This window comes from Lepus europaeus, chromosome 1 (genome assembly GCF_033115175.1).
Source record: "Lepus europaeus isolate LE1 chromosome 1, mLepTim1.pri, whole genome shotgun sequence".
Taxonomy (NCBI): domain Eukaryota; kingdom Metazoa; phylum Chordata; class Mammalia; order Lagomorpha; family Leporidae; genus Lepus; species Lepus europaeus.
Genome location: NC_084827.1, coordinates 3,289,625 through 3,312,932, shown reverse-complemented (window position 1 = coordinate 3,312,932; position 23,308 = coordinate 3,289,625). Strand labels below are relative to the sequence as shown.

The 23,308-nt window shown below is 49.5% G+C and overlaps 1 protein-coding gene across 6 annotated transcripts in view; it reads right to left on the bottom strand.

Moving 5' to 3' along the window:
• Nucleotides 1-421: 421 nt before the first annotated feature.
• AGK (acylglycerol kinase) overlaps nucleotides 422-23,308 on the bottom strand; it is a 98,044-nt gene continuing 75,157 nt past the window's right edge. For 4 of the 6 annotated variants that reach the window (XM_062187379.1, XM_062187320.1, XM_062187492.1 and 1 more), the window contains 6 exons: nucleotides 18,636-18,693; nucleotides 13,932-14,079; nucleotides 13,467-13,564; nucleotides 5,801-5,871; nucleotides 4,157-4,241; nucleotides 422-3,168 (listed from right to left, as the gene is read on the bottom strand). In XM_062187379.1, the coding sequence (XP_062043363.1) occupies nucleotides 3,031-3,168; nucleotides 4,157-4,241; nucleotides 5,801-5,871; nucleotides 13,467-13,564; nucleotides 13,932-14,079; nucleotides 18,636-18,693 (598 nt within the window). In that variant the 3' untranslated portion in view covers nucleotides 422-3,030. The remainder of the gene's footprint in view (nucleotides 3,169-4,156; nucleotides 4,242-5,800; nucleotides 5,872-13,466; nucleotides 13,565-13,931; nucleotides 14,080-18,635; nucleotides 18,694-23,308) is intronic. The other 2 variants (XR_009865543.1, XM_062187604.1) reach the window with 2 other exon arrangements.

Genomic DNA, 23,308 nt, shown 5'->3' with positions numbered 1-23,308 from the left:
AGGGGTGAGACAGGGCGCTGTCAGTCAGCCAGAGATGATCAGCAAAATGAAACATCCACACGGGGGGATGCTCTGGGTAAATTAAGCAATAGGAGGGAAACAGAGTTTGAGTCTAGCACATCCCAGAGGCCCCAGTGAAGACTGGTGGGAATTCTGTGCTCTAAGCAGCCGGAGGGCTGACCTTGTTGACTGAGAGATAATAGAGGAAAAGTAAGCTTGTTGACGACATTTCCATAGAGGTCTGGAAAATGAACCTTTCCTGAGAAGTTTTTCCTTGGAAAAATTGTTTTCTTGATTTTTGTTTTGTCCAAATTAGGATCAACATAGCCTCCCTGTCGCCTTAAATGTAAAACCCTATTTTGATTAATACCCCAGCATGATTTTATAGCAATAAGAGCAACTGAATCTATTTTTGTTTAAGTGTTTACCTCATATTACAAAATGAGCAAGACAGTTCTAAATTCTGCCCTGAAACCCTGCACACGGCTGTTTTGTGGTGGTCACTGGAAAGGCCTAATGAAAGCCAGCGTCAATCCTAAAGCTAAGGTTGGGTCTGTCCTGTGGTACGGAGGCCGTGTGCATCACATCTGTGTATGTAAATGAGTCATTGTGTGCAGACAGGTAGATGTAGAACTGTACTTACACAAAACGATTTTTACAATTAAAGTGCATTTTAACACGAATCTGTGTGCTGCAGTCCTTCACCTGGTCCAGGAAACGCGGTTTACTCCCGGCGGGGCTGCCCACGGACCGTGCTGGCGACGGAGGCGGCCAGGGTCTGGACAGTCAGCAGGTACCGGCACCGTCCAGAAGAGGCAGGGTTGCGCACTCTAGAAGCTCCCTGGTGTGGCTCAGAGTACCCCACACTGACCTTTGGTAAAACGTATGGACGAGCAGGTACCTGTGTGGACAGATTATACACTAAGCTTCTATCTTTAACCTTCTGGGGGGTTTCCAGATGGCTGACGGTGGTGGCTCTGGGATCAGGTGACCTTGTTCAAAGTCACCTTCCTACTCTGGGCCTTTGCTTCCGGTGGTGGGGCCTGAGGGTTAGCCGCAAGTGTAAGGCATGGACACTCACTAATTATAACTTTGCATGCAAATCAGCCATGGGGTGAAGAAAAGAAGATAGAAATTTCACTCAAAGCTGAGATGATTTGCACGAAACAGAAGGCGGGGCACTAGGTTCTCCTTCAGACAGCTCAGCAGTCGGGCTTTCGCAGACACGGATCCAGAGACCGAGAGAGAAGCCGAGTGCTCACAGGAAATGATCTGGATCAAGAAAACAGCACGTTCACACTCGAAGTGGATGGCCCCGGTCAAGCACACCGCTGTGACTGGAGCCCCCGCACAGGACCCTCTGCTCGAGCACAGTGATCACCCAGATGCTGGTTCACGTCCTGGACGCCTGCTCAGGGCTGGGATAGAGCCAGTGGGTGGCAAGGACCCAGAGCCTCCCAGGGTGCACCTGGGCAGGAAGCTGGAGCCTGAAGCCCTCTTCACGGCTACTGCAGATGCCCCCCTCTCCCTCCCATGGGTCGGGATTTCCTTTCTTACAATACCAGATAAGGAAGCCTTATTTTTTTCTGATCATCATTCAGGAACTTCTTGCAATGGTCTTCACAGAAAAAAAAATGAGAACTGTTTTAGTGCAGAGTTTTCAGGTGAAAAATGTCTACTGTGGAAAAACTACACATGGCTTTCAAAATTGTTTTTGGAGGTACCTACATATCACATACACTGCCTTAAACTTGAGCTGTTTGAAAATGAACCTGTTCTGCTTCCCTGCTTCTCCCCTTCCAGAAAGAAAGGGCCACATCTCCTCCACGTGGCGCGAGGCCCTCCACAAAGGACAGAGTCCGTGCTGGCATCAGATGGTAAGGACCGGCGGGTTCTAGTGCTCTGTGTGGTGGAGCACTGATTTTTAGTGTGCGAAGTCGGACATGTGACAATGAAGCCAGGAATATAACTGATATTGCACTTCATCTCCGCTAGGAATCACTGTGTATTCTTGGTTAGGGAATATCCTAATGTTCATTTTTAGCTTTGAAAATTTTTCATCCGTTATAAACCAACAGTTATTACAGCCTTGGGAGTGAGTTAAGAACTGAAAAGCTTATTGTTGTTTTTTGTTGACAAGTAGCTGGGGTGAGCAGTCAGAAGCGATCACATTATGATAAAATTCACACACACCAGGAGAAAAACCAATTTAAAAATTGCAGCTACTAAGGAACTAGTTCATTTATAAATAATTGCTGTGAAATTTAAATTACACTGAGTATGTTTAAAAGAGTGATGTAACAGCTTTTATTTTAAAATACCAATATTTACATGACACCAGGAAGTACAGACTTGGGCAACTTCCCATGAAAAACTCCAGATGTCGACTGGGATGTGTGAGGGGATACATGATTTTTCAAAATACTTCGGAGGAGATGGGAGTGGAATAGGCGGTGACCACCGCTTCTGGCTACATTCTCCCATGACAGGTGGGGGACACTGTCACAGTCACCGGCAAGCGTGGCAAAGCAGATTCCTGGGGCCCACCTCAAGCCTAATAGCTCAGCCTGGGAGTGAGGCCCAAGTCTGTTTTCAACATGCAGACCAACAGTTAAAGCACAGCTTAAAACAACAACTCGCCTTCTACAGTATTTTAGCGCTGGCTGACTAGGGACATGGCCTCACAATTGTTTTTGGATTGAGGACAGAACTGGAACAAGACTGAATAGCCCCACGGTAGCAACACCATGGAAGAGCCTAGAAACGGGAACCGGTAGTCGGAGAAGGCAGGCACTGCCCCTGGGATTCCTGGGATGGGCAGACAGCACACTGAGGACTTACTCTACGGCGGCTGTGCTTTGGGAAGAAAGTTCTAGCCCTCTCCGTCCACTTGGAGGCAGACTAGGGAAAACCAGCATCGAGGACGGATCGCTGGTCACAGCAAGGCAGAAGCAGGAGCGCAGGGGTACTTGCCATGAACAGGCCCTGGGGATCCGCCGCGGCATCTCGGGGCACCCCCGCCCTGGCTGCTCACTGAGCTGCCCGCTGCAGCATCTCCTCTCTCCTCCTGGGATCGCAGAAGAACTGCAGTTTCCTGGGGAGCAGCTTGACCTCCACACGCATGGCTTCGTACTCCTCGCTGTCGATGCTGAAAGAACCTCCTGTGCCCTGTAGAGAGAAGAGCGCTCAGGACGACTCCCGGCCCCGCGCCTGCTCACCTTAGATGTCGGCCGCGCAGCTCATGAGGGGAGACACTGTGCCCTGGGGATTCATCCTACTGGTCTTTTCAAACACATCTCCAGGCCAGCGCTGTGGCGCAGCAGGTAAAGCCGCCATCCCACGTGGGTGCCGGTTCAAGTCCTGGCTGCTCCACTTCCCATCCAGCTCTCTGCTATGGCCTGGGAAAGCAGTAGAAGATGGCTCATGTCTTTGGGCCCCTGCACCCATGTGGGAGACCAGGAAGAAGCTCCTGGTTTTGGACTGGCGCAGCTCTGGCCGTTGTGGCCAATCGGGGAGTGAACCAGCGGATGGGAGACCTCGCTCTACTCTCAGTGCCTACTGCACCGGGTACAGCACTGGTTGTGGGAAGACCCAGATCCCCCCATCCAGTAAAGTTTTCCATATCTCCTTCACACACTTACTAAAACACACATCTTTGAGAAAGAAGCATCTGTTCATGAGTCCCTTAAATCAAAAGAAAGCTTAATTTTCTTGTGAAAGCCTTTAAATCCACTGATTTATTTTCCTTCTTATTCTCTGTAAAAACCCATTTCTGTAAGCTGTGGCGAAGCACTGGTCCTCCCCGGGGCTGTCAGTGCCCTCGCCATTCAGGTTAGAGTCCCGACTTTTCCCACGCGGGTCATTTCCCAATAAAGAAAAACTCAGTGCCAAAATGAAAAACACTTCAGATCCTTAATAAAAGACGTTAAAATAAAACGCACTGTTAGCTCTTGCAGCTAGAGAATCCTCTGTGCGTCCTAACCCAAGCCTAGGACGCGTTTGTGCACCTGTGTCCAGGACACACGGCTCTGGAGCCCACAGGGTCCTTGCTCAGCTTCAGAGCTGCCTCCCCTCCCCTCCCCAGGAGCTGACAAAGCCTGGCAGGCACGAGCTGCCCCGAGAGGGGACCCGCGGCCCAGGGCCCACTGCCCCTCACCTCCGGCAGATGCAGGGTGCACTGGCTGGCCTGGAGACACTCGGTGCCGTCCGCATGCAGCCTGGGGTCTCTCACCTTTTTGCTTCTGTGGGTACAGGAAAAGCAAGCGTAAAACCAGTAATGGCAGCCACATTAGACCGAAGATCCAGCAGGTTCTCTCCTCCTCTTTATGAGTAAAGGGACAGACGGTCTGGAAGCCGTGGGGGCCTGTGACAGACCGTCTCCCAGTGAGTCCTGCTCAGCACTGCCACATTCAAGATGGAGAATGCAAACTGTGCAGCTTTCTCCGAGCTGTTTATTTTAAATTAAATGCAAAAATTAGAATGAAATTCTTCAGGGAAAGTACCGAATTTCTGTTATTTCATTCTTCTCACTTGGAGAACATTTTTATTCTAATTTAAGGTACACATTTTTTATATAAATGAACAACCAGTCTTAGAAGGTCTCTAATTCCCTACATTCATATTAACAGTCTACTTCTATCTTTAACTTAATGGTTGAGGCGTACAGCTACCGTGCACACGCACATGTACCTGTGGTGGCTAGGCGTGGTCAGGAGGAAGAGGTGGAAGGTAACCCCGTCAGTCAGTCCACTACTTATCGCTAATGGACAACCGACAGAACTGTGTCAGCTTCCAAAAGCAACTCGCCAGTGCTCCAGTCCGACACGTGGGGGAAGCCTGCGTCACTCGATTTCACTCCCTTCAAGGACCGAAAGGAGACCTGCTGCGCTCGCAAGCCCGTGGACCCGAGCGGTGAAGTTCAGGCGTGAACTTGAGGGTTTTCTGGGTGGGGATGTCAGCGTGAGCGAGCAGACTCCCTGACACCGCAAGAGCCGGCACAGGCTCTGTGCTGCCTCTCCCCAGACACAGCGAGTAAACACAGGCCGCAGGGGCCAACGCATGCCCTCCTGCTGCCGCTGCAGCTAACGACGTAGCCATGGCGACCCGGCCACTGCCCCAGAAACGTCCAGTTCCTCGGTGGGCATGGGCATGAGGGGGAGCGCCGAGACAAAGCAGAGGGAGCCGGGGCTGAGCAGCTGCCAGTCGGCATGGCAACTCCCCAGCTGCTCGGTGCGGGCTTACGGTATTCGCAGCCAATGAAGTTCTGGCAGAGATAGGGCTGAACAAATCAGGCTGGCCTGGGAAGGCCATTCCGTCCTGAGAAAGGGGGAAGCCTGGGAAAGGCCCCAGGCCCTCCACACGCCTTCCAGCTTCTCCTCTATGCCTGGGAGCAGGACAAGGTGAACGGACAGGACAGGAGTGGTAAGGGAAACTGAAGTGCTGCATGACCACATCCCATTGTCTGAGGCTGGAGAGCAGGCCAGAGACAGCAGAGGCGACTGTTTCCCCACTCCAGAGAGCAAACGGACCCCGAGTTCAGTGACCCGAGCCCCAAGGCCAGAGTCAGGACTTGCATTCACGTCTCTGACCCCAGAACCACAGTTCTCGATTTGCTGCCAGGCTACGCTGAATTTCCTACTTTGAATTAAAAGGCAAAAACTGCTCTTCCATTCTGATCTTCCGAAATGGACAGGAGAGGGGCCCAGGAAAAACAATTCCCAAACAGGCCGGGGCGCGAGGTGGGCACTGTGGACAGTCCGAAGGCCCCGAGCCGCCCTCCCCCGGGGCCCCGCCCACCTACCCTATGCTTATGAAGTCTCCTTTGCTGACCGTGTCTGGCTCCACACAGATGTTCATGAAGTCGTCCTTGCTCTGCAGAAGGCAAGCAAACGAGCGTCAGTGCCCCGGGCCCGCGCACGGCGTCTCCCCATTTCCCACTGGGAAGCTGCGTTACTCCAGGGCTGCATTCTAGTGGCCGAGTCCAGAATGGAGTTTCAGTCCTTTAGTTCCCCGAGCTTCACTGAGGCAGAGTTACATCACACTCCTCTGCTGGCTGGCTTTGATTCATTTTGTACCACATACGCAAAGTAAGAACCCAGAGGTTTTTGAAGTTCTGCCATGCAGTAATAATCGTGGCTGTTAAAGTCCCTAGGGTGCCTTCCGCCCACCTGTGCCAGCAATTCTCAGTGCCCACTGAACACAGGGCACCAGCGCCAGCTGCGTGGGCTGGAGAGCTCGGCTGTTTGGGTTTTAAGAATGCTCTCAAACTTGGTATGCAACCAGAGTTGGAAACAGCATCCATTTAGTCCATGGTAATGTTCTGAGACCTCTCCATGTCTACCATAGAAAGAGCTGAGCTGCAAGGAAATGGTTATGAAAACTTACTTGGTTCTTGCACCACTCCTCACAACTTGCTACCGGTCTGGCTAGCAATACAAACCCAGCCTCTTATAAATACCAATGCGTTGTGAGCTTCAAACGGAACTCCTCAGTAACCTAGAAACCCACAGCCTTCTGAGAGCCTAAAGCCTATGCCTAAAACTAAAGGGTGCAACTAAAGCACAGCCATCTCCCCTCACTAGGAATTACAAGACACAGAGTGGAACTGCTCAAGGGTTCATATGCAACTTCATGGGCACCAACCACGTACCAAAAAGAGCCCGGGTCACATCAGAGAAATCACAGATTTCTGCCTGCAAAGAACTTACCTTCAACTGCAGGGAATACGGAAGTGAACAACTGTAACAAGATCCTAAGTCACAGAGGCTATCTGGAGGCACGTATGCGGCAATTACATTGCAGCGTAGCAGGACCCGGAACAAGGAGTGTGCGATGGCTTTGACGGGAGAGGGGCCCAGCTGGCAGATTACCACTGAGCCTGAAAGGGTAAGCAATTCAGCACTGCGGGCGTCCAGTGCGGGGGTCAGACCTTAGCAGATATCACCCAAGGGCTGCTCTTGTTGATTCTAAACCAAACTCGGACTCTGGTTCCTTCCTCCGTTTTTGGTTCAGCAGATCCGGGGAGCAGCCCAAGACTTCATTTCAAACAAGTTTCAGGCATGGCTGATGCTACCGGTGTCGGGGCCACACTTGGAGAGCCGCTGGCCCCGGGGGGAGGGGTATCCCTGCAAAGGGGGCTGCCGCGGAGTGTGCCGGACGTGTGCAGTGAGCAACCAGGAAGCCAGCGCCGCTGCAATGGCGTGCTGGGACAGAGACCAGGGGGTGCTCCATCAGGAGACCCTTGTAGACCACTCTGAGAATCAGGCTCTTAGACCGAGTGACATGGAGAACCACAGGAGGGTTCCAGAGGGGGGAAGGGGCACCATTCAGGCTTCATTTTACTAGGATCCCTCGGACTGCTGGGCTGGGAATCAGAGCAGGAGTAGGGATGGAGCGGGGGACAGTGAGCAGGGAAGGAGCAGGAGGGGGCCAGGTCCAGGAACGCAGGAAGAGGGATGTGACCCGGTGACGGGGGCCGGAGGAGTCGGTCCAAAGCCACACCAGCGAGGCGGTGAAGCACCTCCTCCGCAGGCCGCGCGTCCACGGGGCACAGGAGGAACAGCCACCGGGAGCAGAGGTGGGGAAAGCGGTCCTCGTCCATCCAGGGCCAGGAGGCCCCGTCCCGGGCGCTCGGCTCTGCCATGGAGGTGCGCCAGCAGCAGTGTGGCTGAGGTCCAAGATGGCCTTCCACACCCTGACACTTAAATCTAAATAATCTTCACATGTAACAAGACAATGCTCCTGTTTTTTAAAAACTCCACAACTGTAACAGCCATTCTTAGCTCGGAGGCCGTACAAATCCAGGCAGCAGGACCGCCACCTCCGTGGAGCCCTGGAGCTCAGTCCTAGACGCTGAGCTGGGACAGCAGGCAGTCTTAGCTTGGGCCAGTCTCACCCACTGAGGCGGCTGCTCAGAACCCTAAGTCTGACAGGACCTTCTGCCTGCTGGAACCCGTGAGCCCAGGCCCTGTGACGTGACGGAGCTTCTGGGCTGGGCTGCCAGTTCCTTCTCCATCCTGGGTGCTCTCCCATGGGCCTGTCCCAGCAGGCCCTCCACTGGAGACTCCACAGGAAACCTGCACATCTCCGGCTCCCCTCTTGGTGCGGCTCTTGTGCTCTGCTGTCCCGATGACCCTCAATTCTCAAAGGCCTTTTTTAAAAAATTTGCGTCGGCACACCGGGTTCTAGTCCCGGTCGGGGCACCGATCCTGTCCCGGTTGCCCCTGTTCCAGGCCAGCTCTCTGCTGTGGCCAGGGAGTGCAGTGGAGGATGGCCCAAGTCCTTGGCCCCTGCACCCCATGGGAGACCAGGAGAAGCACCTGGCTCCTGCCATCGGATCAGCGCGGTGTGCCGGCCGCAGCGCGCCTACCGCGGCGGCCATTGGAGGGTGAACCAACGGCAAAGGAAGACCTTTCTCTCTGTCTCTCTCTCTCACTGTCCACTCTGCCTGTCAAAAAGTAAAAAAAAAAAAAAAAAAAAAAAAAATTTGCGTGCATTTCGTCAATACAACCTTAGCAACATAGTAATTCTTCCCACCATACCCTCCTCCTCTTCCCACTCTTGTTTTTTATTAACATCTATTTTCACTGAACTTTATACACAGAAGATTAGCTCTATTATAGGTAAAGAGTTCAACACTTTGTAAAATTTTTTCCCCTTTTTCTTTCTCATACTAACAGACACACACACTGTTCCTCCACAGTCCAGACACGGGCTGTTCAAGTCACGAAGGGCCCACTGGGCTTCAGCTGCCCCAGGCTGGAGCCTCTCCAGCAGCAGGCTGGGACCAGCAGAGGGCTCATCTTGTTTGATTCCCTTTTGTCTGGAGTCAGTCCCTCGCTGCTTATTTCAGACCACTGTCTGTCAACACTGTTTCAGATTCTGCCCAGACTGTAAGGTGCAAAGGTAAACCTGGGGCTTCATCTTGGCCAACTGAACCATTTCAGTAGAGGCTGGAAAGATTTGTAGGATAAAGATAATAACTATTAGCAAACCGGGAATGGAAGGCAACTTCAGCCTGAGGAAGGAGAATGAGGCAGTGAACTTTGAATCAAGCAGACGATGACCTTAGCACCATGACCTCTACACAACACTGTCCGGGAGTAAGATGAAAGGTAGGCGCTTGAGAACTCAAAGGAGGAAACAGAACCGGGCACTGTTTGCAGTCTCACTGGACGGAATCGCTAAGAAATCCAACAGAATCCACACAAAAGAACTAACAACAGTAAGAATTTAGACTGCTAATTCAGCACAATGCAAACACCAATCACATGGCTATCTACTACAGCAGATAGAAAACGACATCTGAAGAAACTATTTTCAAGTACATAAAGTTACCAGGAATACATCCAGCAGAAGACAGAATTCTTTTTTTTTTTTTTGACAGAAAGGTCTTCCTTCCGTTGGTTCACCCCCCAAATGGCCACTAAGGCCCGAGCTACACCAATCTGAAGCCAGGAGCCAGGTGCTTCCTCCTGCTCTCCCATGCGGGCACAGGGGCCCAAGCACTTGGGCCATCCTCTACTGCCCTCCCGGGCCACAGCAGAGAGCTGGACTGGAAGAGGAGCAACCGGAACTAGAACCCGGCGCCCACTTGGGATGCTGGCATCGCAGGCAGAGGATTAACCAAGTGATCCACGGCGCCGGTCCTACAGAATCCTACATAGAAAACGCCCAGACGTCGCTGACAGAGACTGAGGCCGACCAGTGAAGACACACGCTGCACGACTCAGGACTGATCTATCCACACATGCCATCCAGACCAGTACAACGCTTCTATGTGGAGCCTAATAAACATCCTACAGTGTTTATAGAAGTCCAAGAGCCAAGAACAGCCAGGAGACTCTTTAGGGAAAAAAAACAGAACAGAGGAATGTAATACTATCCTAAGAGAAGCAGAACATTAGTACAAGTACAAAGAGAGCAACAGACTAGAGACATCTACGTGTGCACAGACACCTGACGTACACGGAGGTTTCCTGAAGACCAGGGGGAAGAGACTGGACACTTCCAGAAGTGGTGTTTGGACGGCTGACTTTCTATTGGGAAAGAACATGAAACTGCAGCCTTAGCACCATCATCCATAAAAGCCAGGTTGAGAATTTCCTTTTAAATCAAAAACGCAGTCATTTCATACAAATTATCGTAACTTTGTTCTTAGTCTGACAATATACGATCAGCATCTTTCCATGTAAACCAATATAGAATTTCGTTTATAATCTTAAGTACACCAGTTTATTAAACTGATTCACTTGTTCCTTATACTTCGCTATCAAATACTGCGAACACAGCTGTACAAGGGACTCAAGTTTCACAAATCCCACACTCACAAAGCTGCTTTCAGACTCCAAATGTGCTGCTTTCAATGACAAATGAACATTCTGGACGGTTACATGCAGCCTCACGTTCTCTGAATATTTTATTGCATTTGCTTTTATTTTTACAAAGAAATGTGAGGGAAGAAAATCAGTGATAAGCAGCACAGTATCACAGACGGTTATAATTGGGACAAAGATAAAAATGACTGAATTCTCAATATAGCTAATCTCAAGCCACAATCATGTACTCATTAAACGCAGTCCATTCACTGGTATTCAATCATCAGAGACAAGAACATGAGCAAAACACGGAAACTACGCAGTATCAAAGAATGGGTGAGGGGAAATGTGTAATTAGAAATTTTATCTTTCTTTTTGAAGTATTTCTGGGACAGAATCTACTTTTCTAAACCTTCGTAATCTCACTTTTACCTGTTTTCCAAATTCATTATGGAAGAAATAAAGGACTGCCTGCATTATATATTCATTGGATTGCTTCTGTAGGATGAATTCCTAGAAATGCACTTCCTAGGACAAGCCAGCTGCCGCTGAGAAGGCGTCCCAGTGGCACGTCCGTCAGCAATGCAGGCGGCTGCTTGCTCCAGCGAGTGCTGTCCATCATGCTTTTAGCATGGATGTCAATTCCGCAGTTACTAATTCACATGTCTTTGACCTTGAGCACATTTTCTGTCCTTACCTTGAAATTCAGACAAAAGTTTTATCTAATAATGCAGTTACAAGGAAAGTTAACATACGTAAAATTCTTAGGACAGTGCCTAGCATGTACAAGTTCAGCAAATAAAAGGGTTTGGTAACACACATTTGTGAATGCATATTATATGCTTTCCTTTGTCATTTTTTATATTACTACATTGCCTATTTCTTATTAGTTTACACTAAGGTTTTATTATAAGGAAACCCATTTGTTCTTAGTCTATCACATCCTACTTGTTAGCTAATTTCCCATTAAAAAGTTTATTTATGGTGTCTTTTAACATGTAGACAAAGGCATTAATATGCGTTTTGCCTTAGATGCCATGCTAAGAAAAAGGCCTTGTCCTGCCAAGTTTATACTGACAAGCCCGTTCACAGCTTTGTTTATTTTATTTTTAGTTAATTCAAGTGGATTTCTTCCTAGGAGAGCTATGCTTTCCAGGTGCTTTGCAATGGACATGTGTTTCCTGAGAACAATCAGAAAACAACTCACTGTTCTGAGTATTAATATTGGAATCAAACTCCTCACCACATTCCAACTCCATCTGCCAGTTTTCCGAGTGGCCAGGACAACTGTGCACATACTATTTTGATCTTCATCAAATCTGATTAATTAGGGGCCAGTGCTGTGGCATAGTAGGCTAAGGCTCTGCCTGCAGTGCCAGCATCCCATATGGGTACAGGTTCTAGTCCCAGCTGCTCCTCTTCTGATCCAGCTCTCTGCTATGGTCTGGGAAAGCAGTGGAAGATGGCCCAAGTGCTTGGGCCCCTGCACCCGTGTGGGAGACCCAGCAGAAACTCCTGGCTCCTGTCTTTGGTTCAGTGCAACTCTGGCCATTGCGGCCATTTGGGGAATGAACCAGCAGATGGAAGACCTTTCTCTCTATATCTCCCTCTGTCTGTAACTCTCCTCTCAAATAAAATAAAATAAAATCTTTATTTAAAAACTTGATTAGTTAACCCACAGTTATGAATGACTTTCCTACTTGCATTCTAATTAACATAAATTTACTAAGGTTTTCCATATATGAGGTCAGAAAAAGATTTTTGTAAATGGCCAAACAGTAAACGGTTTTTGCTTTTGGACCACACAGTCTCTCTGCACAGTCCCCAGCTCTGCCAGAGCATCTGTTTTGGAATGAACACGGCTGTGTTCCAATAGAACTTTATTTCTGGATACTGAAACTTGACTTCTTTGTATCACGAAATATTCTTTTCATTTTCTTTCTGCCATTTAAAATTAGAAAATCAATTCTTAGTTTATGAACGATCCAAAAACATGTGGCAGACCAGTTTGCCAACTCCTGCCTTATCTGAACTTGTCTTTGGTGTGTTGTCGATGGCAGCGCTATCCGCTGTAGCTGTCTATGCTGAAGAGAATGTCTTACACACAGGGTATTGACAGCCATGTATGACAGTGGGCACTCCAACTGTGGCTACTGTGACTGAGGATCCGAGTTTTAGGTAGCTAGCATATGGCTACTGGATACCATAGTGTACAATGCATGTCTATAGACAGGACTAAGACAAAACCATGTATGAAAACAAACATAGGCATGTGTATGTGTGTGTTTCTTTTCACGGGCTCTGAAGCTATGATTTAATATCAACACAAAAATAATGGCTGCTGGGGTGGGTCTCTGGCCTGCATCCCTTATCAGAGCTCCTGGTTTCACTCCAGCTCCAGGTCCTGACTCCAACTTCCTGCTGCCATGGACCCAGAGTGGAGCAGGTGGACCCTGGCTTCAGTGACTGATTCACGCTACCTACAGGGGAGACCTGGACTGAACTCACTGCAAGCATTTGAGGACTGAACCAGTAGATGGGAGCTCTGTCTCAAATTTTTTTTTAAAAAGGACAGTCTTAAAAAAAAAAAAAAAAGTATTGACATATAAGTAAAATTTGCATACTTTTTTATCCCAGTGACAAATGGAAGTAGGTGACTTTTTTTTAAGCTTTATTTATTTGAAATCCAGAGTTAGAGAAAGAGAGCGAACACTTCCGCCCACTGGTTTACTCCCCAAATGGCACAGGTCTCCCACATGGGTGCAGGGCCCCAAGCACTTGGTCCGTCCTCCACTGCTCTCCCAGGTGCATCAGCAGGGAGCTGGATCAGAAGTGGAGCAGCCAGGACATGAGCTGGTGCCCACACGCGATGAAGGCACTGCAGGTGGCGGCTTCACCCACTCCACCTCAGCACCGCCCCAAGGAGTAGGTAACTTTTCATCTGTCCAGGCCGCTACGCAATGGCCAGAACAGACTCAGAGCCCACTGAGCTTCCCTGGCACCTCTGCCCTCCCTGACAGCCACACACTCCTTTCTCCTGATCCGTTCCTCTCTATCTGCACAGGGTCAAAATAAATCAGGGCCAGAACACGTAGCCTTTGTCAGGTTTCCCAGACACCAGAGGCTTTTCTAACACAAAAGCACACTCACCGTCAGGTCGAGCTGACTGTTCCGTGTGGTGATGGACAGTTCAATGGTGGACAGCTGTACTTCCTTCCAGTCGTGCAGGCTCACCTCTTGGGAGAGGGCTGTGGGAAGTCAACTTCTTACATCAACAACTCACCTCCCACTACCAGCCACAGTCCGCTCAGCTCCACCAGCCCTTCTACTGACCGTCCCTCCCCCTCCTTAGACACAAGGGGTAAGGAGCCAGGCTCCAAACGGGATCTGTCGGAAACATCCACACCAGAAGTAGCTGTGCTGGCGTCAGCATCAGGGAGAGGGTGCACAGCCTCCTGTGCCCATTCCTGGGGCCTCGTTTGGGCCTACCCTGGTGGCACATGCAAGGCTGCCTTCAACGACCCTTCGGGTCCACCTCCGTGCTAGCTAAGGCTCTAGACTGATTTTTGGGGGTCTGCTTTTGGGCGCTCTCGTCTCCATCACCACGCCGCTCACCATCCTGAGGTGGTGCCCAGTATGACGCGAGCCTTCGCAATATTCTCCTGAACAAAGACGGCCGGGGAGGGGCCCCTTCTGGCTCACTGGGTGGTCTCTCTGTCGGACCCGTGTACGAGATGCAGGCTTGATGCGTTTGAGGCCACTCCTTTTAATGAGAAGAGAACAACTGTTGTCACACACAGTTCTTAATTCTGGGAGTCTGTCTCTGCAAACATCACTATTCTAGCTCTACTTGCTGGAGCCACCTCTTGGTGCATGGACTCCTCAAGTGTGTTTCCTGCTGGAGTTCCTTCCTGAAAACCACAGACTCCGTGGCTGTTGCCACCACCGCTCTACCACAGAGCAGGAAATCCAAGTGGACCAATAACCACTGCTTACACTGGTCAAAAAAAAAAAACCTGAATAAAGTCATCCCATAAAAACTCTGTCCGTGGGGACCCAACAATGCAATCAGCCAGCTGCACCCGACAGCTGCTTCACTTCTGCTCCCACACCAAGAGAGGCCAGCCAGGCTCGGGTCAGGCTTGCAAGTCGGCCCAAGGCCTCACCTCTGCTCCAAAGCCCATCATCCTCACGTTGCAGTCTTTGTTTCTACTTCTGGGAGCCCCCAGTCCAGTGTCGTCCTGAGTCACGGGATGGTGTCTGCGCCTCACCCCCTGACAACGGCTCTAACTCACCAGGCCAGCCCTTCCCGTGGCCACACCCTGGCCCTTACTGCTGCAGAATAGGACATCCTGAAAAGTGAAAATTCTGATCTCCTACTCTCCAGTCACATGGCCTCTGCAGTCACACCCATATCCCGCGTACCCAGTGTCTCAGGGTAAACTTCTCCCTCGCTCTCAAGCTTCTCAAGCGTGAATTACAAACAGTAAGAAGCCCGCTTCTCAGCTTCACCACTTACTCCTCCCCACGTCCAGAGGACTGAGGCACGGCCCCAGCCCCTTCCTCCTGCCCCTCTCCCCATGGTCCCAGCCCCTTCCTCCCGCCCCTCTGCCCCATGGTCCCAGCCCCTTCCTCCCTGCCCCTCTGCCCCACGGCCCCGGCCCCTTCCTCCCGCCCCTCTGCCCCATGGTCCCAGCCCCTTCCTCCCTGCCCCTCTGCCCCACGGCCCCGGCCCCTTCCTCCCGCCCCTCTGCCCCATGGTCCCAGCCCCTTCCTCCCTGCCCCTCTGCCCCATGGTCCCAGCCCCTTCCTCCCTGCCCCTCTGCCCCACGGCCCCGGCCCCTTCCTCCCGCCCCTCTGCCCCATGGTCCCAGCCCCTTCCTCCCTGCCCCATGGTCCCAGCCCCTTCCTCCCCTCCCCTCTCCCTGTCCCCCAGCCCCAGCCCCTTCCTTCTGCCCCTCTCCCCATGGTCTCAGCCCCTTCCTCCCGCCCCTCTGCACCAACCCCTTCCTCCCGCCCCTCTCTCCCTGCCCCCCGGCCCTAGCCCCTTCCTTCTGCCCCTCTCCCCATGGTCTCAGCCCCTTCCTCCTGCCCCTCTGCTCCCTCCCCCCCCCCCCCCCCCCCCCCGGCCCCAGCCCCTTCCTCCTGCCCCTCTGCCCCAGCTCCATCCTCCCACCCCTCTGCCCCAGGGCCCCGGCCCCTTCCTCCTCCCGCCCCTCTGCCCCAGCCCCTTCCTCCCGCCCCTCTGGCCCTCTGCCCCAGCCCCTTCCTCCCTGCCCCCCCTCCCCCGGCCCCAGCCCTTCCTCCCACCCCTCTGCCCCAGCCCCTTCCTCCGGCCCCTCTGCCCCATGGCCCGGCCCCTTCCTCCCGCCCCTCTGCCAGCAGCTGTCCTAGAGCTACACTCTGCTGCGGCTCCCACAGGAAGCTCACTGCAGTGGCCTCTGCCCTGGAGAAGCCACTTTAGTGGTCGAGTCCAATCTGTAGCACCAGGAAGTCAGGTTGTGACCTACGTCAAAGCTGTGTCCCTCACTCCTGTGACATGAATAGAACGGACATTTTCCATCCCCATCTGCCCGGTTCCTATGAACAACTGCATATTTCGGTCCAAATTCAAAGGCAGAGGAGAGGGATGTTACTTTTTGGCCCCTGAAGATCCTAATCCCACTGGGAATTCTGCTCGCTGGCCATTCCCTTTTTCTCAGTGCCTGGCTAATTACTTTCTATTGCTTCCTTGGCCCTTGTGTTCATTCACAATGCATTCGCCAAGACGCCCAGTGGTAGAGACTACCTGTCACTACGTCATGGCTCAGGGATCCGTCAGTCACCCAAATTCTTGTCCCCACAGACCCCTGGTCTCAGGGCTTCAGAGCTGCTTGTTAATCCCCCTGAACCTGCTCTCTCATGTTTCTCCCAATCCCGCCCCAGCCCCCGCCCACCTCATTCTCAGCACTTCAGTGAGAGTAGCAGGGGCTTCCTTAACTTGCAGATGAAAACAAGATCGTAACACCTATTCTTTATTTCTCCTGTATCAAGGAAGGAGGTGTCCCTTCCTGTCCTGGGACAACCCAGGACTAAGATCCCACACACTTCCACTGGCATGGGTCTTACCAAATCATTCATGCTTTCCTCTCTTTCTCTTCACCTCTTCCCACTCTATTCTTTTGCTTAGGAGTGTAAAGGCAAGGCTATTTCTTCAATCAAAAAAGCAACACTCCACCGACCCCTACTTACAACTTTCGCCTTCTCTACAAAATCGAACTTGGCCTGAGAAGCCTCCCCTCGCTGCCACCGCCGCCACTTCATCTCCCATACATCCCTTCGCTGTCTTAGACATGGCTGCAGCCTCCCCACGCTGGAAGCCACCAGCCTGGAGGCTGCCGAGTCAGTGGACACTGTCCTGTCTGTGTTACACACTTGCTGCTGCTTCCTGGGAATCTCACTTCTGTGGGCTTCTATGTCAGCGCCCTCTCCTAGATGTCCTCGTAGTACTCCTCAGCCGTCTTTTCTGGCCCTTTAAGTGTTCATATTCCTCAGGGCTATTCCTGGCCAGCTGTTGTCAGTGGTAACTTTACCGCACCCACAGTGCCAGTGCCACAGCTACACTCAGTGACATCTACATGGATTTCTTCAGCCCAGGCCTCTTTGCTGAATTCCAGGCCTGAATCATAACTCTACCCACACTTGCTGTATCATGGGTTTGACAAATTCAGCATGAACCAAACTGAAAACTTGGTCTTTCTGCACACACTCGGTCTTACTCTAATACTCACACTAACAGAAAACTCTAGTTACACAACTCTAGTGCCTCACACCAAACTCTCAAACCCATATGCTTCCAGCTTTTGCCTGTTCCCCCTCCATAATTTTTTTTTTTTTTTTTGACAGGCAGAGTGGATAGTGAGAGAGAGAGACAGAGAGAAAGGTCTTCCTTTACCGTTGGTTCACCCTCCAATGGCTGCTGTGGCCAGCGCACTGCGCTGATCCGAAGCCAGGAGCCAGGTGCTTCTCCTGGTCTCCCATGCGGGTGCAGGGCCCAAGCACTTGGGCCATCCTCCACTGCCTTCCCGGGCCATAGCAGAGAGCTGGCCTGGAAGAGGGGCAACCGGGACAGAATCCAGCGCCCCGACTGGGACTAGAACCCGGTGTGCCAGCGCCGCAAGGCAGAGGATTAGCCTAGTGAGCCGCGGCGCCGGCCTACACTTGAGTTTTTAAAACTGGAATTTTTTAGCAGGTAAAGGGAACTATTATTCCAAAAGTTTTATAATGACAGATCTTACTTTTATAATTAGAAAAAAATCTGATAACTCTGGATAGTAACATTGGAGCCAAACTTCTCAGTACATTCTAACTTTATCTGCCAACATTCAGATGACAAACAGTGAATATACTACTTTGATCTGCATAAAAGTTGAACATAATATGTAGCACAGTCACAGGTGAGTCTTCATTAGCATTTTCATTCATATAAATTGTTAGGCTTTTCTCTATACCAACACAGAAGCAATGCCTAACAGAACTTTCTGATAATTGGAATATTCTATATAGTACCCATTATCTACATTTAGCAAGTACAGTTTGAGATATATTACAGGTGAGCCTGTATAATTAGATGTATTCTGATACAAATCTCCATTTACAGCTACTAATACAGACACGTTACAAATAACTGACGAGATATATGTTACTCTGCTCAGAGTCTGAGCGGACTGTGTGAATGAACAGCACAAAGTGGAATGCTAAGGAGAAATCAAGGGGTGGGGGCTGTGGCACAGTGGGTGAAGCCACCTCTCGAGATGCCCACATCTCACACCGGAGTGCCAGCTCCATCCTGGTTACTCTGGGCATCCCATCCAGCTCCCTGCTACTGTGCCTGGGAGGCAGTGGATGATGGTCCAGGGGCAGGGTTGCTGCCACCCTGATAGAAGACACAGATGGAGTTCCTGGCTCTTGGCTTTGCCTGTGACCAGCCATGGCTATTGTAGGCATTTGGAGACTGAACCCATGGATGAAGAGCTGTGTGTGTGTGTACATGTGTCTCCCTCTGCCTTCCAAATAAAACCAAATAAATAAATACATCGTTTTGAGAGAGAAATTAATACGGTTTTGGTCATGGGGGGGATGAGTTGGCAGTTGGGGGCTGATGCTTTTCAAAACAGGAATGTTTTCCATATTTGCATGTGACCAGAATACCCCATTTTAGTGCTGGAGTATATCATGTGCATCTATAGCAAGAAACCTTAAAATATTCCAAATAAACACATCACAGAGAAACAACAAAACACACACAGAGCAAGTCTTTATCATGTAAGCTGCATTTACCTTAAGAGTGCTCAGAAAGTGGGCTGCTTTGATTTTTAAAGGTCCGAGGTACCAGTACCTGAGAAAGACCAAAATGAGCATAGCTTAGGATATGAGAATAACTATCAAGGTGATCAGTACCATTCATGACAGACAACACATTGGAACTGCACCTCTTCTGCGAGGGGCTGCTCTGGGAGGCTTAGAGATTACAACTTAGCACAAGAGTGAATTGTTAACTTGCATTTCAACGCAATGCCCAACAGTATGTAATGAGACAGAAGAGATTCTTGCAGTTCGTAAGGGATATATAACCAGTCTCTCTCCCAAGTCCTCAGATTGGCTGTATTGCTATAATACTGACCTCCAACCACAGAACATGGTGGAGTGCCCCTCACTCCACAGAGCCACAAGAAGAGGATGGGAAAGTCACACAGGATGCACCGGCTGCGTCACCCAGGGGCTGCTCGTGAGCTCCCTAACTGGAGGCTGCGTCACCCAGGGGCTGCTCGTGAGCTCCGTAACCGGAGGCTGCGTCACCCAGGGGCTGTTCGTGAGCTCCCTAACCAGAGGCTGCGTCACCCAGGGGCTGCTCGTGAGCTCCGTAACCGGAGGCTGCATCACCCAGGGGCTGCTCCTGAGCTCCGTAACTGGAGGCTGCGTCACCCAGGGGCTGCTCGTGAGCTCCGTAACCGGAGGCTGCGTCACCCAGGGGCTGCTCGTGAGCTCCCTAACTGGGTCCATTCCTCCGTCTCCTCTCATACACACAGGCCAAATGTGTACAACAGAGCCATTTCATGTCACTCATGTTACGAAGCTCTGAGATGTCAAATGCTACATGGGAACGAACAGGATCTCTGAATTTTGCTAAATCTAAATACATAAAAGATACTGAAGACAGGGAAGGTGCTTAGTTGGAATTAGACACTACTATACGTAGATTCCTCTCCCAGATTTCTCTCTGTTACCAATCACCCCACCTTAACTGTGCACTAGTGATTCTGGTCATTGTGTATTTACTTAGCACCAGCTATGTACCTGAATGAAACAGAAGAAATTCACAGTATAAGATCCCTATCCTTGAGTGCATATGATTTGAAGAAATAAGACCAAAAGAGGTAACAGAAAGTGACTATCTATGACACAGTATAAACTGATGACTCTTTATTGGTAAGGGAAATTAAAAAGGGTCAAAAATTGTGAATGGGGGCCAATGCTGTGGTGTAGTGGGTAAAGACCTTCTAGTCCATTCTGAAAGAGCTGTATGGCAACAAACTGGGAAACCTACAAGAGATGTGTGGATTCCTGGACACATACAACCTACCTAAATTGAGCCATGAAGACAAAGAAAACCTAAACAGACCCATAACCAAGACAGAAATTGAATTAGTAATAAAGGCCCTCCCAATAAAGAAACGCCCATGACCAGATGGCTTCAAAGCTGAATTCTACCAGATATTTAAAGAACTACCTCCAATTCTTCTCAAGCTATTCAAAACAACTGAAAGGGAGGGAATCCTCCCAAATTCTAAGAAGCCAGCATCACCTTAGTACCTAAACCTGAAAAACGTGCAACAGAGAAAGAGAACTACAGATCACTTTCCCAGATGAACATAGATGCAAAAATCCTCAACAAAATTCTAGGCAATCGAATCCAACAGCACATCAGAAAGATCATCCACCCAGACCAAGTGGGATTTATCCCTGGTATGCAGAGATTGTTCAATGTTTGCAAAACAATCAATGTGATACAAGACATTAACAAACTACAGAACAAACACCACATGATTCTCTCAATAGATGCAGAGAAAGCATCTGATAAAATACAACACCCTCTCATGATGAAAACTCTAAACAAATTGGGTATAGAAGGAACACTCCTCAACACAATCAAGGCAGTTTATGACAAACCCACTGCCAGCATCCTATTGAATGGGGAAAAGTTGGAAGCATTTCCACTGAGATCTGGTACTAGCCAGGGATGCCCACTCTCACCATTGCTATTCAATATAGTCCTGGAAGTTTTAGCCAGAGCCATCAGGCAAGAAAAAGAAATCAAAGGGATACAAATAGGGAAGGAGGCAGTCACACTATCCCTATTTGCAGATGACATGATTCTATATAGAGAGGAGCCAAAGGACCCCACTCAGAGACTATTGGAACTCAGGGAAGACTTTGGTAAAGTAGCAGAATATATAGTCAAAACACAAAAAAACCAGCCTTTGTACACACAAACAATGCCACGACTGAGAAAGAACTTTTTTTTTTTTTTACAAGCAGAGTTCGAGAGAGAGAGAGAGAGAGAAAGGTCTTCCTTTTCCGTTGGTTCACCCCCCACAACTGGCCGCTATGGTCAGCGCACTGCACCAATCCGAAGCCAGGAGCCAGGTGCCTCCTCCTGGTCTCCCATGCGGGTGCAGGGCCCAAGCACCTGGGCCATCCTCCACTGCACTCCCGGGCCACAGCAGGGAGCTGGACTGGAAGAGGGGCAACCGGGACAGATTCCGGACCCCGATGGGGCTAGAACCCAGTGTGCCAGCACCGCAGGCGGAGGATTAGCCAAGTGAGCCACGGCGCCGGCCAAGAAAGAACTTCTAAGACCAATCCCATTCACAATAGCTACAAAAAAAAAAAAAAAAAAAAAAAAATCAAATACCTTGGAATAAATTTAACCAAGGAGGTCAAAGATCTCCACCATGAGAATTACAAAACATTAAAGAAGAAATAGAAGATGATACAAAAAAAAAAAAAAAAAGAAAAGAAAAAGAAAAATTCTCCATGCTCATGGATTGGAACAATCAATATGATCAAATGTCCATTCTTCTAAAAGCAATTTACAGACTCAATGCAAAACCAATCAAAATACCAAAGACATTCTTTTCAGATCTAGAACAAATGATGCTGGAATTCATATGGAGGCACAGGAGACCTTGAATGGCTAAAGCAATCCTACACAACAAAAACACAGCCAGATGCATCACAATACCAGATTTCAAGACATACTACAAGACAGTTAATTATCAAAACAGCCTGGTACTGCTACAAAAACAGATGGATTGACCAATGGAACAGAACAGAAACACCAGAAATCAATCCAAGCGTCTACAACCAACTTACCTGTGATCAAGGAGCTAAAACCAATCCCTGGAGCAAGGACAGTCTCTTCAACAAATGGTGCTGGGAAAACTATTTCCACATGCAGAAGTATGAAGCAAGACCCCTACCTTACAAAAATCCACTCACAGATTAAAGATCTAAATCTATGACCCGACAGCATCAAATTAGAAGAGAACATTAGGGATACCCTGTAAGACACTGGCACAGGCAGAGAGTTCATGGAAAAGACCCAAGCAGCACAGGCAGTCAAAGCCGACATTAACAACTGGGATTACATCAAATTGAAAAGTTTCTGTACTGCAAAAGAAACAGGAAAGTGAAGAAGCAACCAACAGAATGGGAGAAATTACGTGCAAACTATGCAACTGATAAAGGATTAATAACCAGAATCTACAAAGAGATCAAGAAACTCCACAACAACAAAACAAGCAACCTAGTTAAGAGATGGGCCAAGCGGCGCTGTGGCGTAGCAGGTAAAGCTGCTGCCTGCAGTGCCGGCATCCCATATGGGTGCCAGTTCAAGTCTCAGATGCTCCACTTCCGATCCAGCTCTCTGCTATGGTATGGGAAAGCAGCAGAAGACGGTCCAAGTCCTTGGGCTCCTGCACCCACATGCGAGACCCAGAAGAAGTTCCTGGCTTCGGATCAGCACAACTCCTGCCGTTGCGGCCAACTGGGGAGTAAACCAGCGGATCGAAGACCTTCCTCCCTCCCTCCCTCTCTCTCTGCCTCTCATTCTCACTCTGTTTAACTCTGACATTCAAATAAATAAACAAACCTTAAAAAAAAAAAAAAAAAGAGAGATGGGCCAGGGAGTTAAACAGACATTTTTCAAAAGAGGAAATCCAAACGGCCAACAGACACAGGAAAAAATGCTCAGGATCACTAGCAGTCAGGGGAATGCAAATCAAGATCACAATGTGGCTTCACCTCACCCCGGTGAGAATGGCTCTCATACAGGTACCAACGAACAACAAATGCTGGCGAGGATGTAGGGAAAAAGGCACCTTAATCCACTGTTGGTGGGCATGTAAACTGGTAAAACCACTATGGAACAGAGTTTGGAAATACCTCAGAAATCTGAATATAGACCTACCATATGACTCAGTAATCCCCCTCCTGGGAATTTACCCAACAGAAATTAAATCAGTAAAAAGAATTATCTGCACTTCCATGTTTATTGCAGCTCAATTCACAATAGCTAAGACATGGAACAACCTAAGTGCCCACCAACTGAAGACTGGATAAAGAAATTATGGGATACGTACACCATGGAATACTACACAGTGGTAAAAAAAAAAAAATGAAATCCAGTCATCTGCAACAAAATGGACGAATCTGGAAAACATCATACTTACTGAAATAAGCCGGTCCCAAAGGGACAAACACCGTATGTTCTCCCTGATCTGTGAGAACTAACAGAGCACCTAAAGGGAGCCTGCAGAAGTGAAACTGACCCTCGAGAAGCAATGACTTGAGCTACCCTTGTCTTGACAAGTTTCAGTTTCAGTTTTTTTTCATCGTACTATTTGTTGCACTCTTTACTTAATACAGAGTTAATCACATGTGTATAAAGT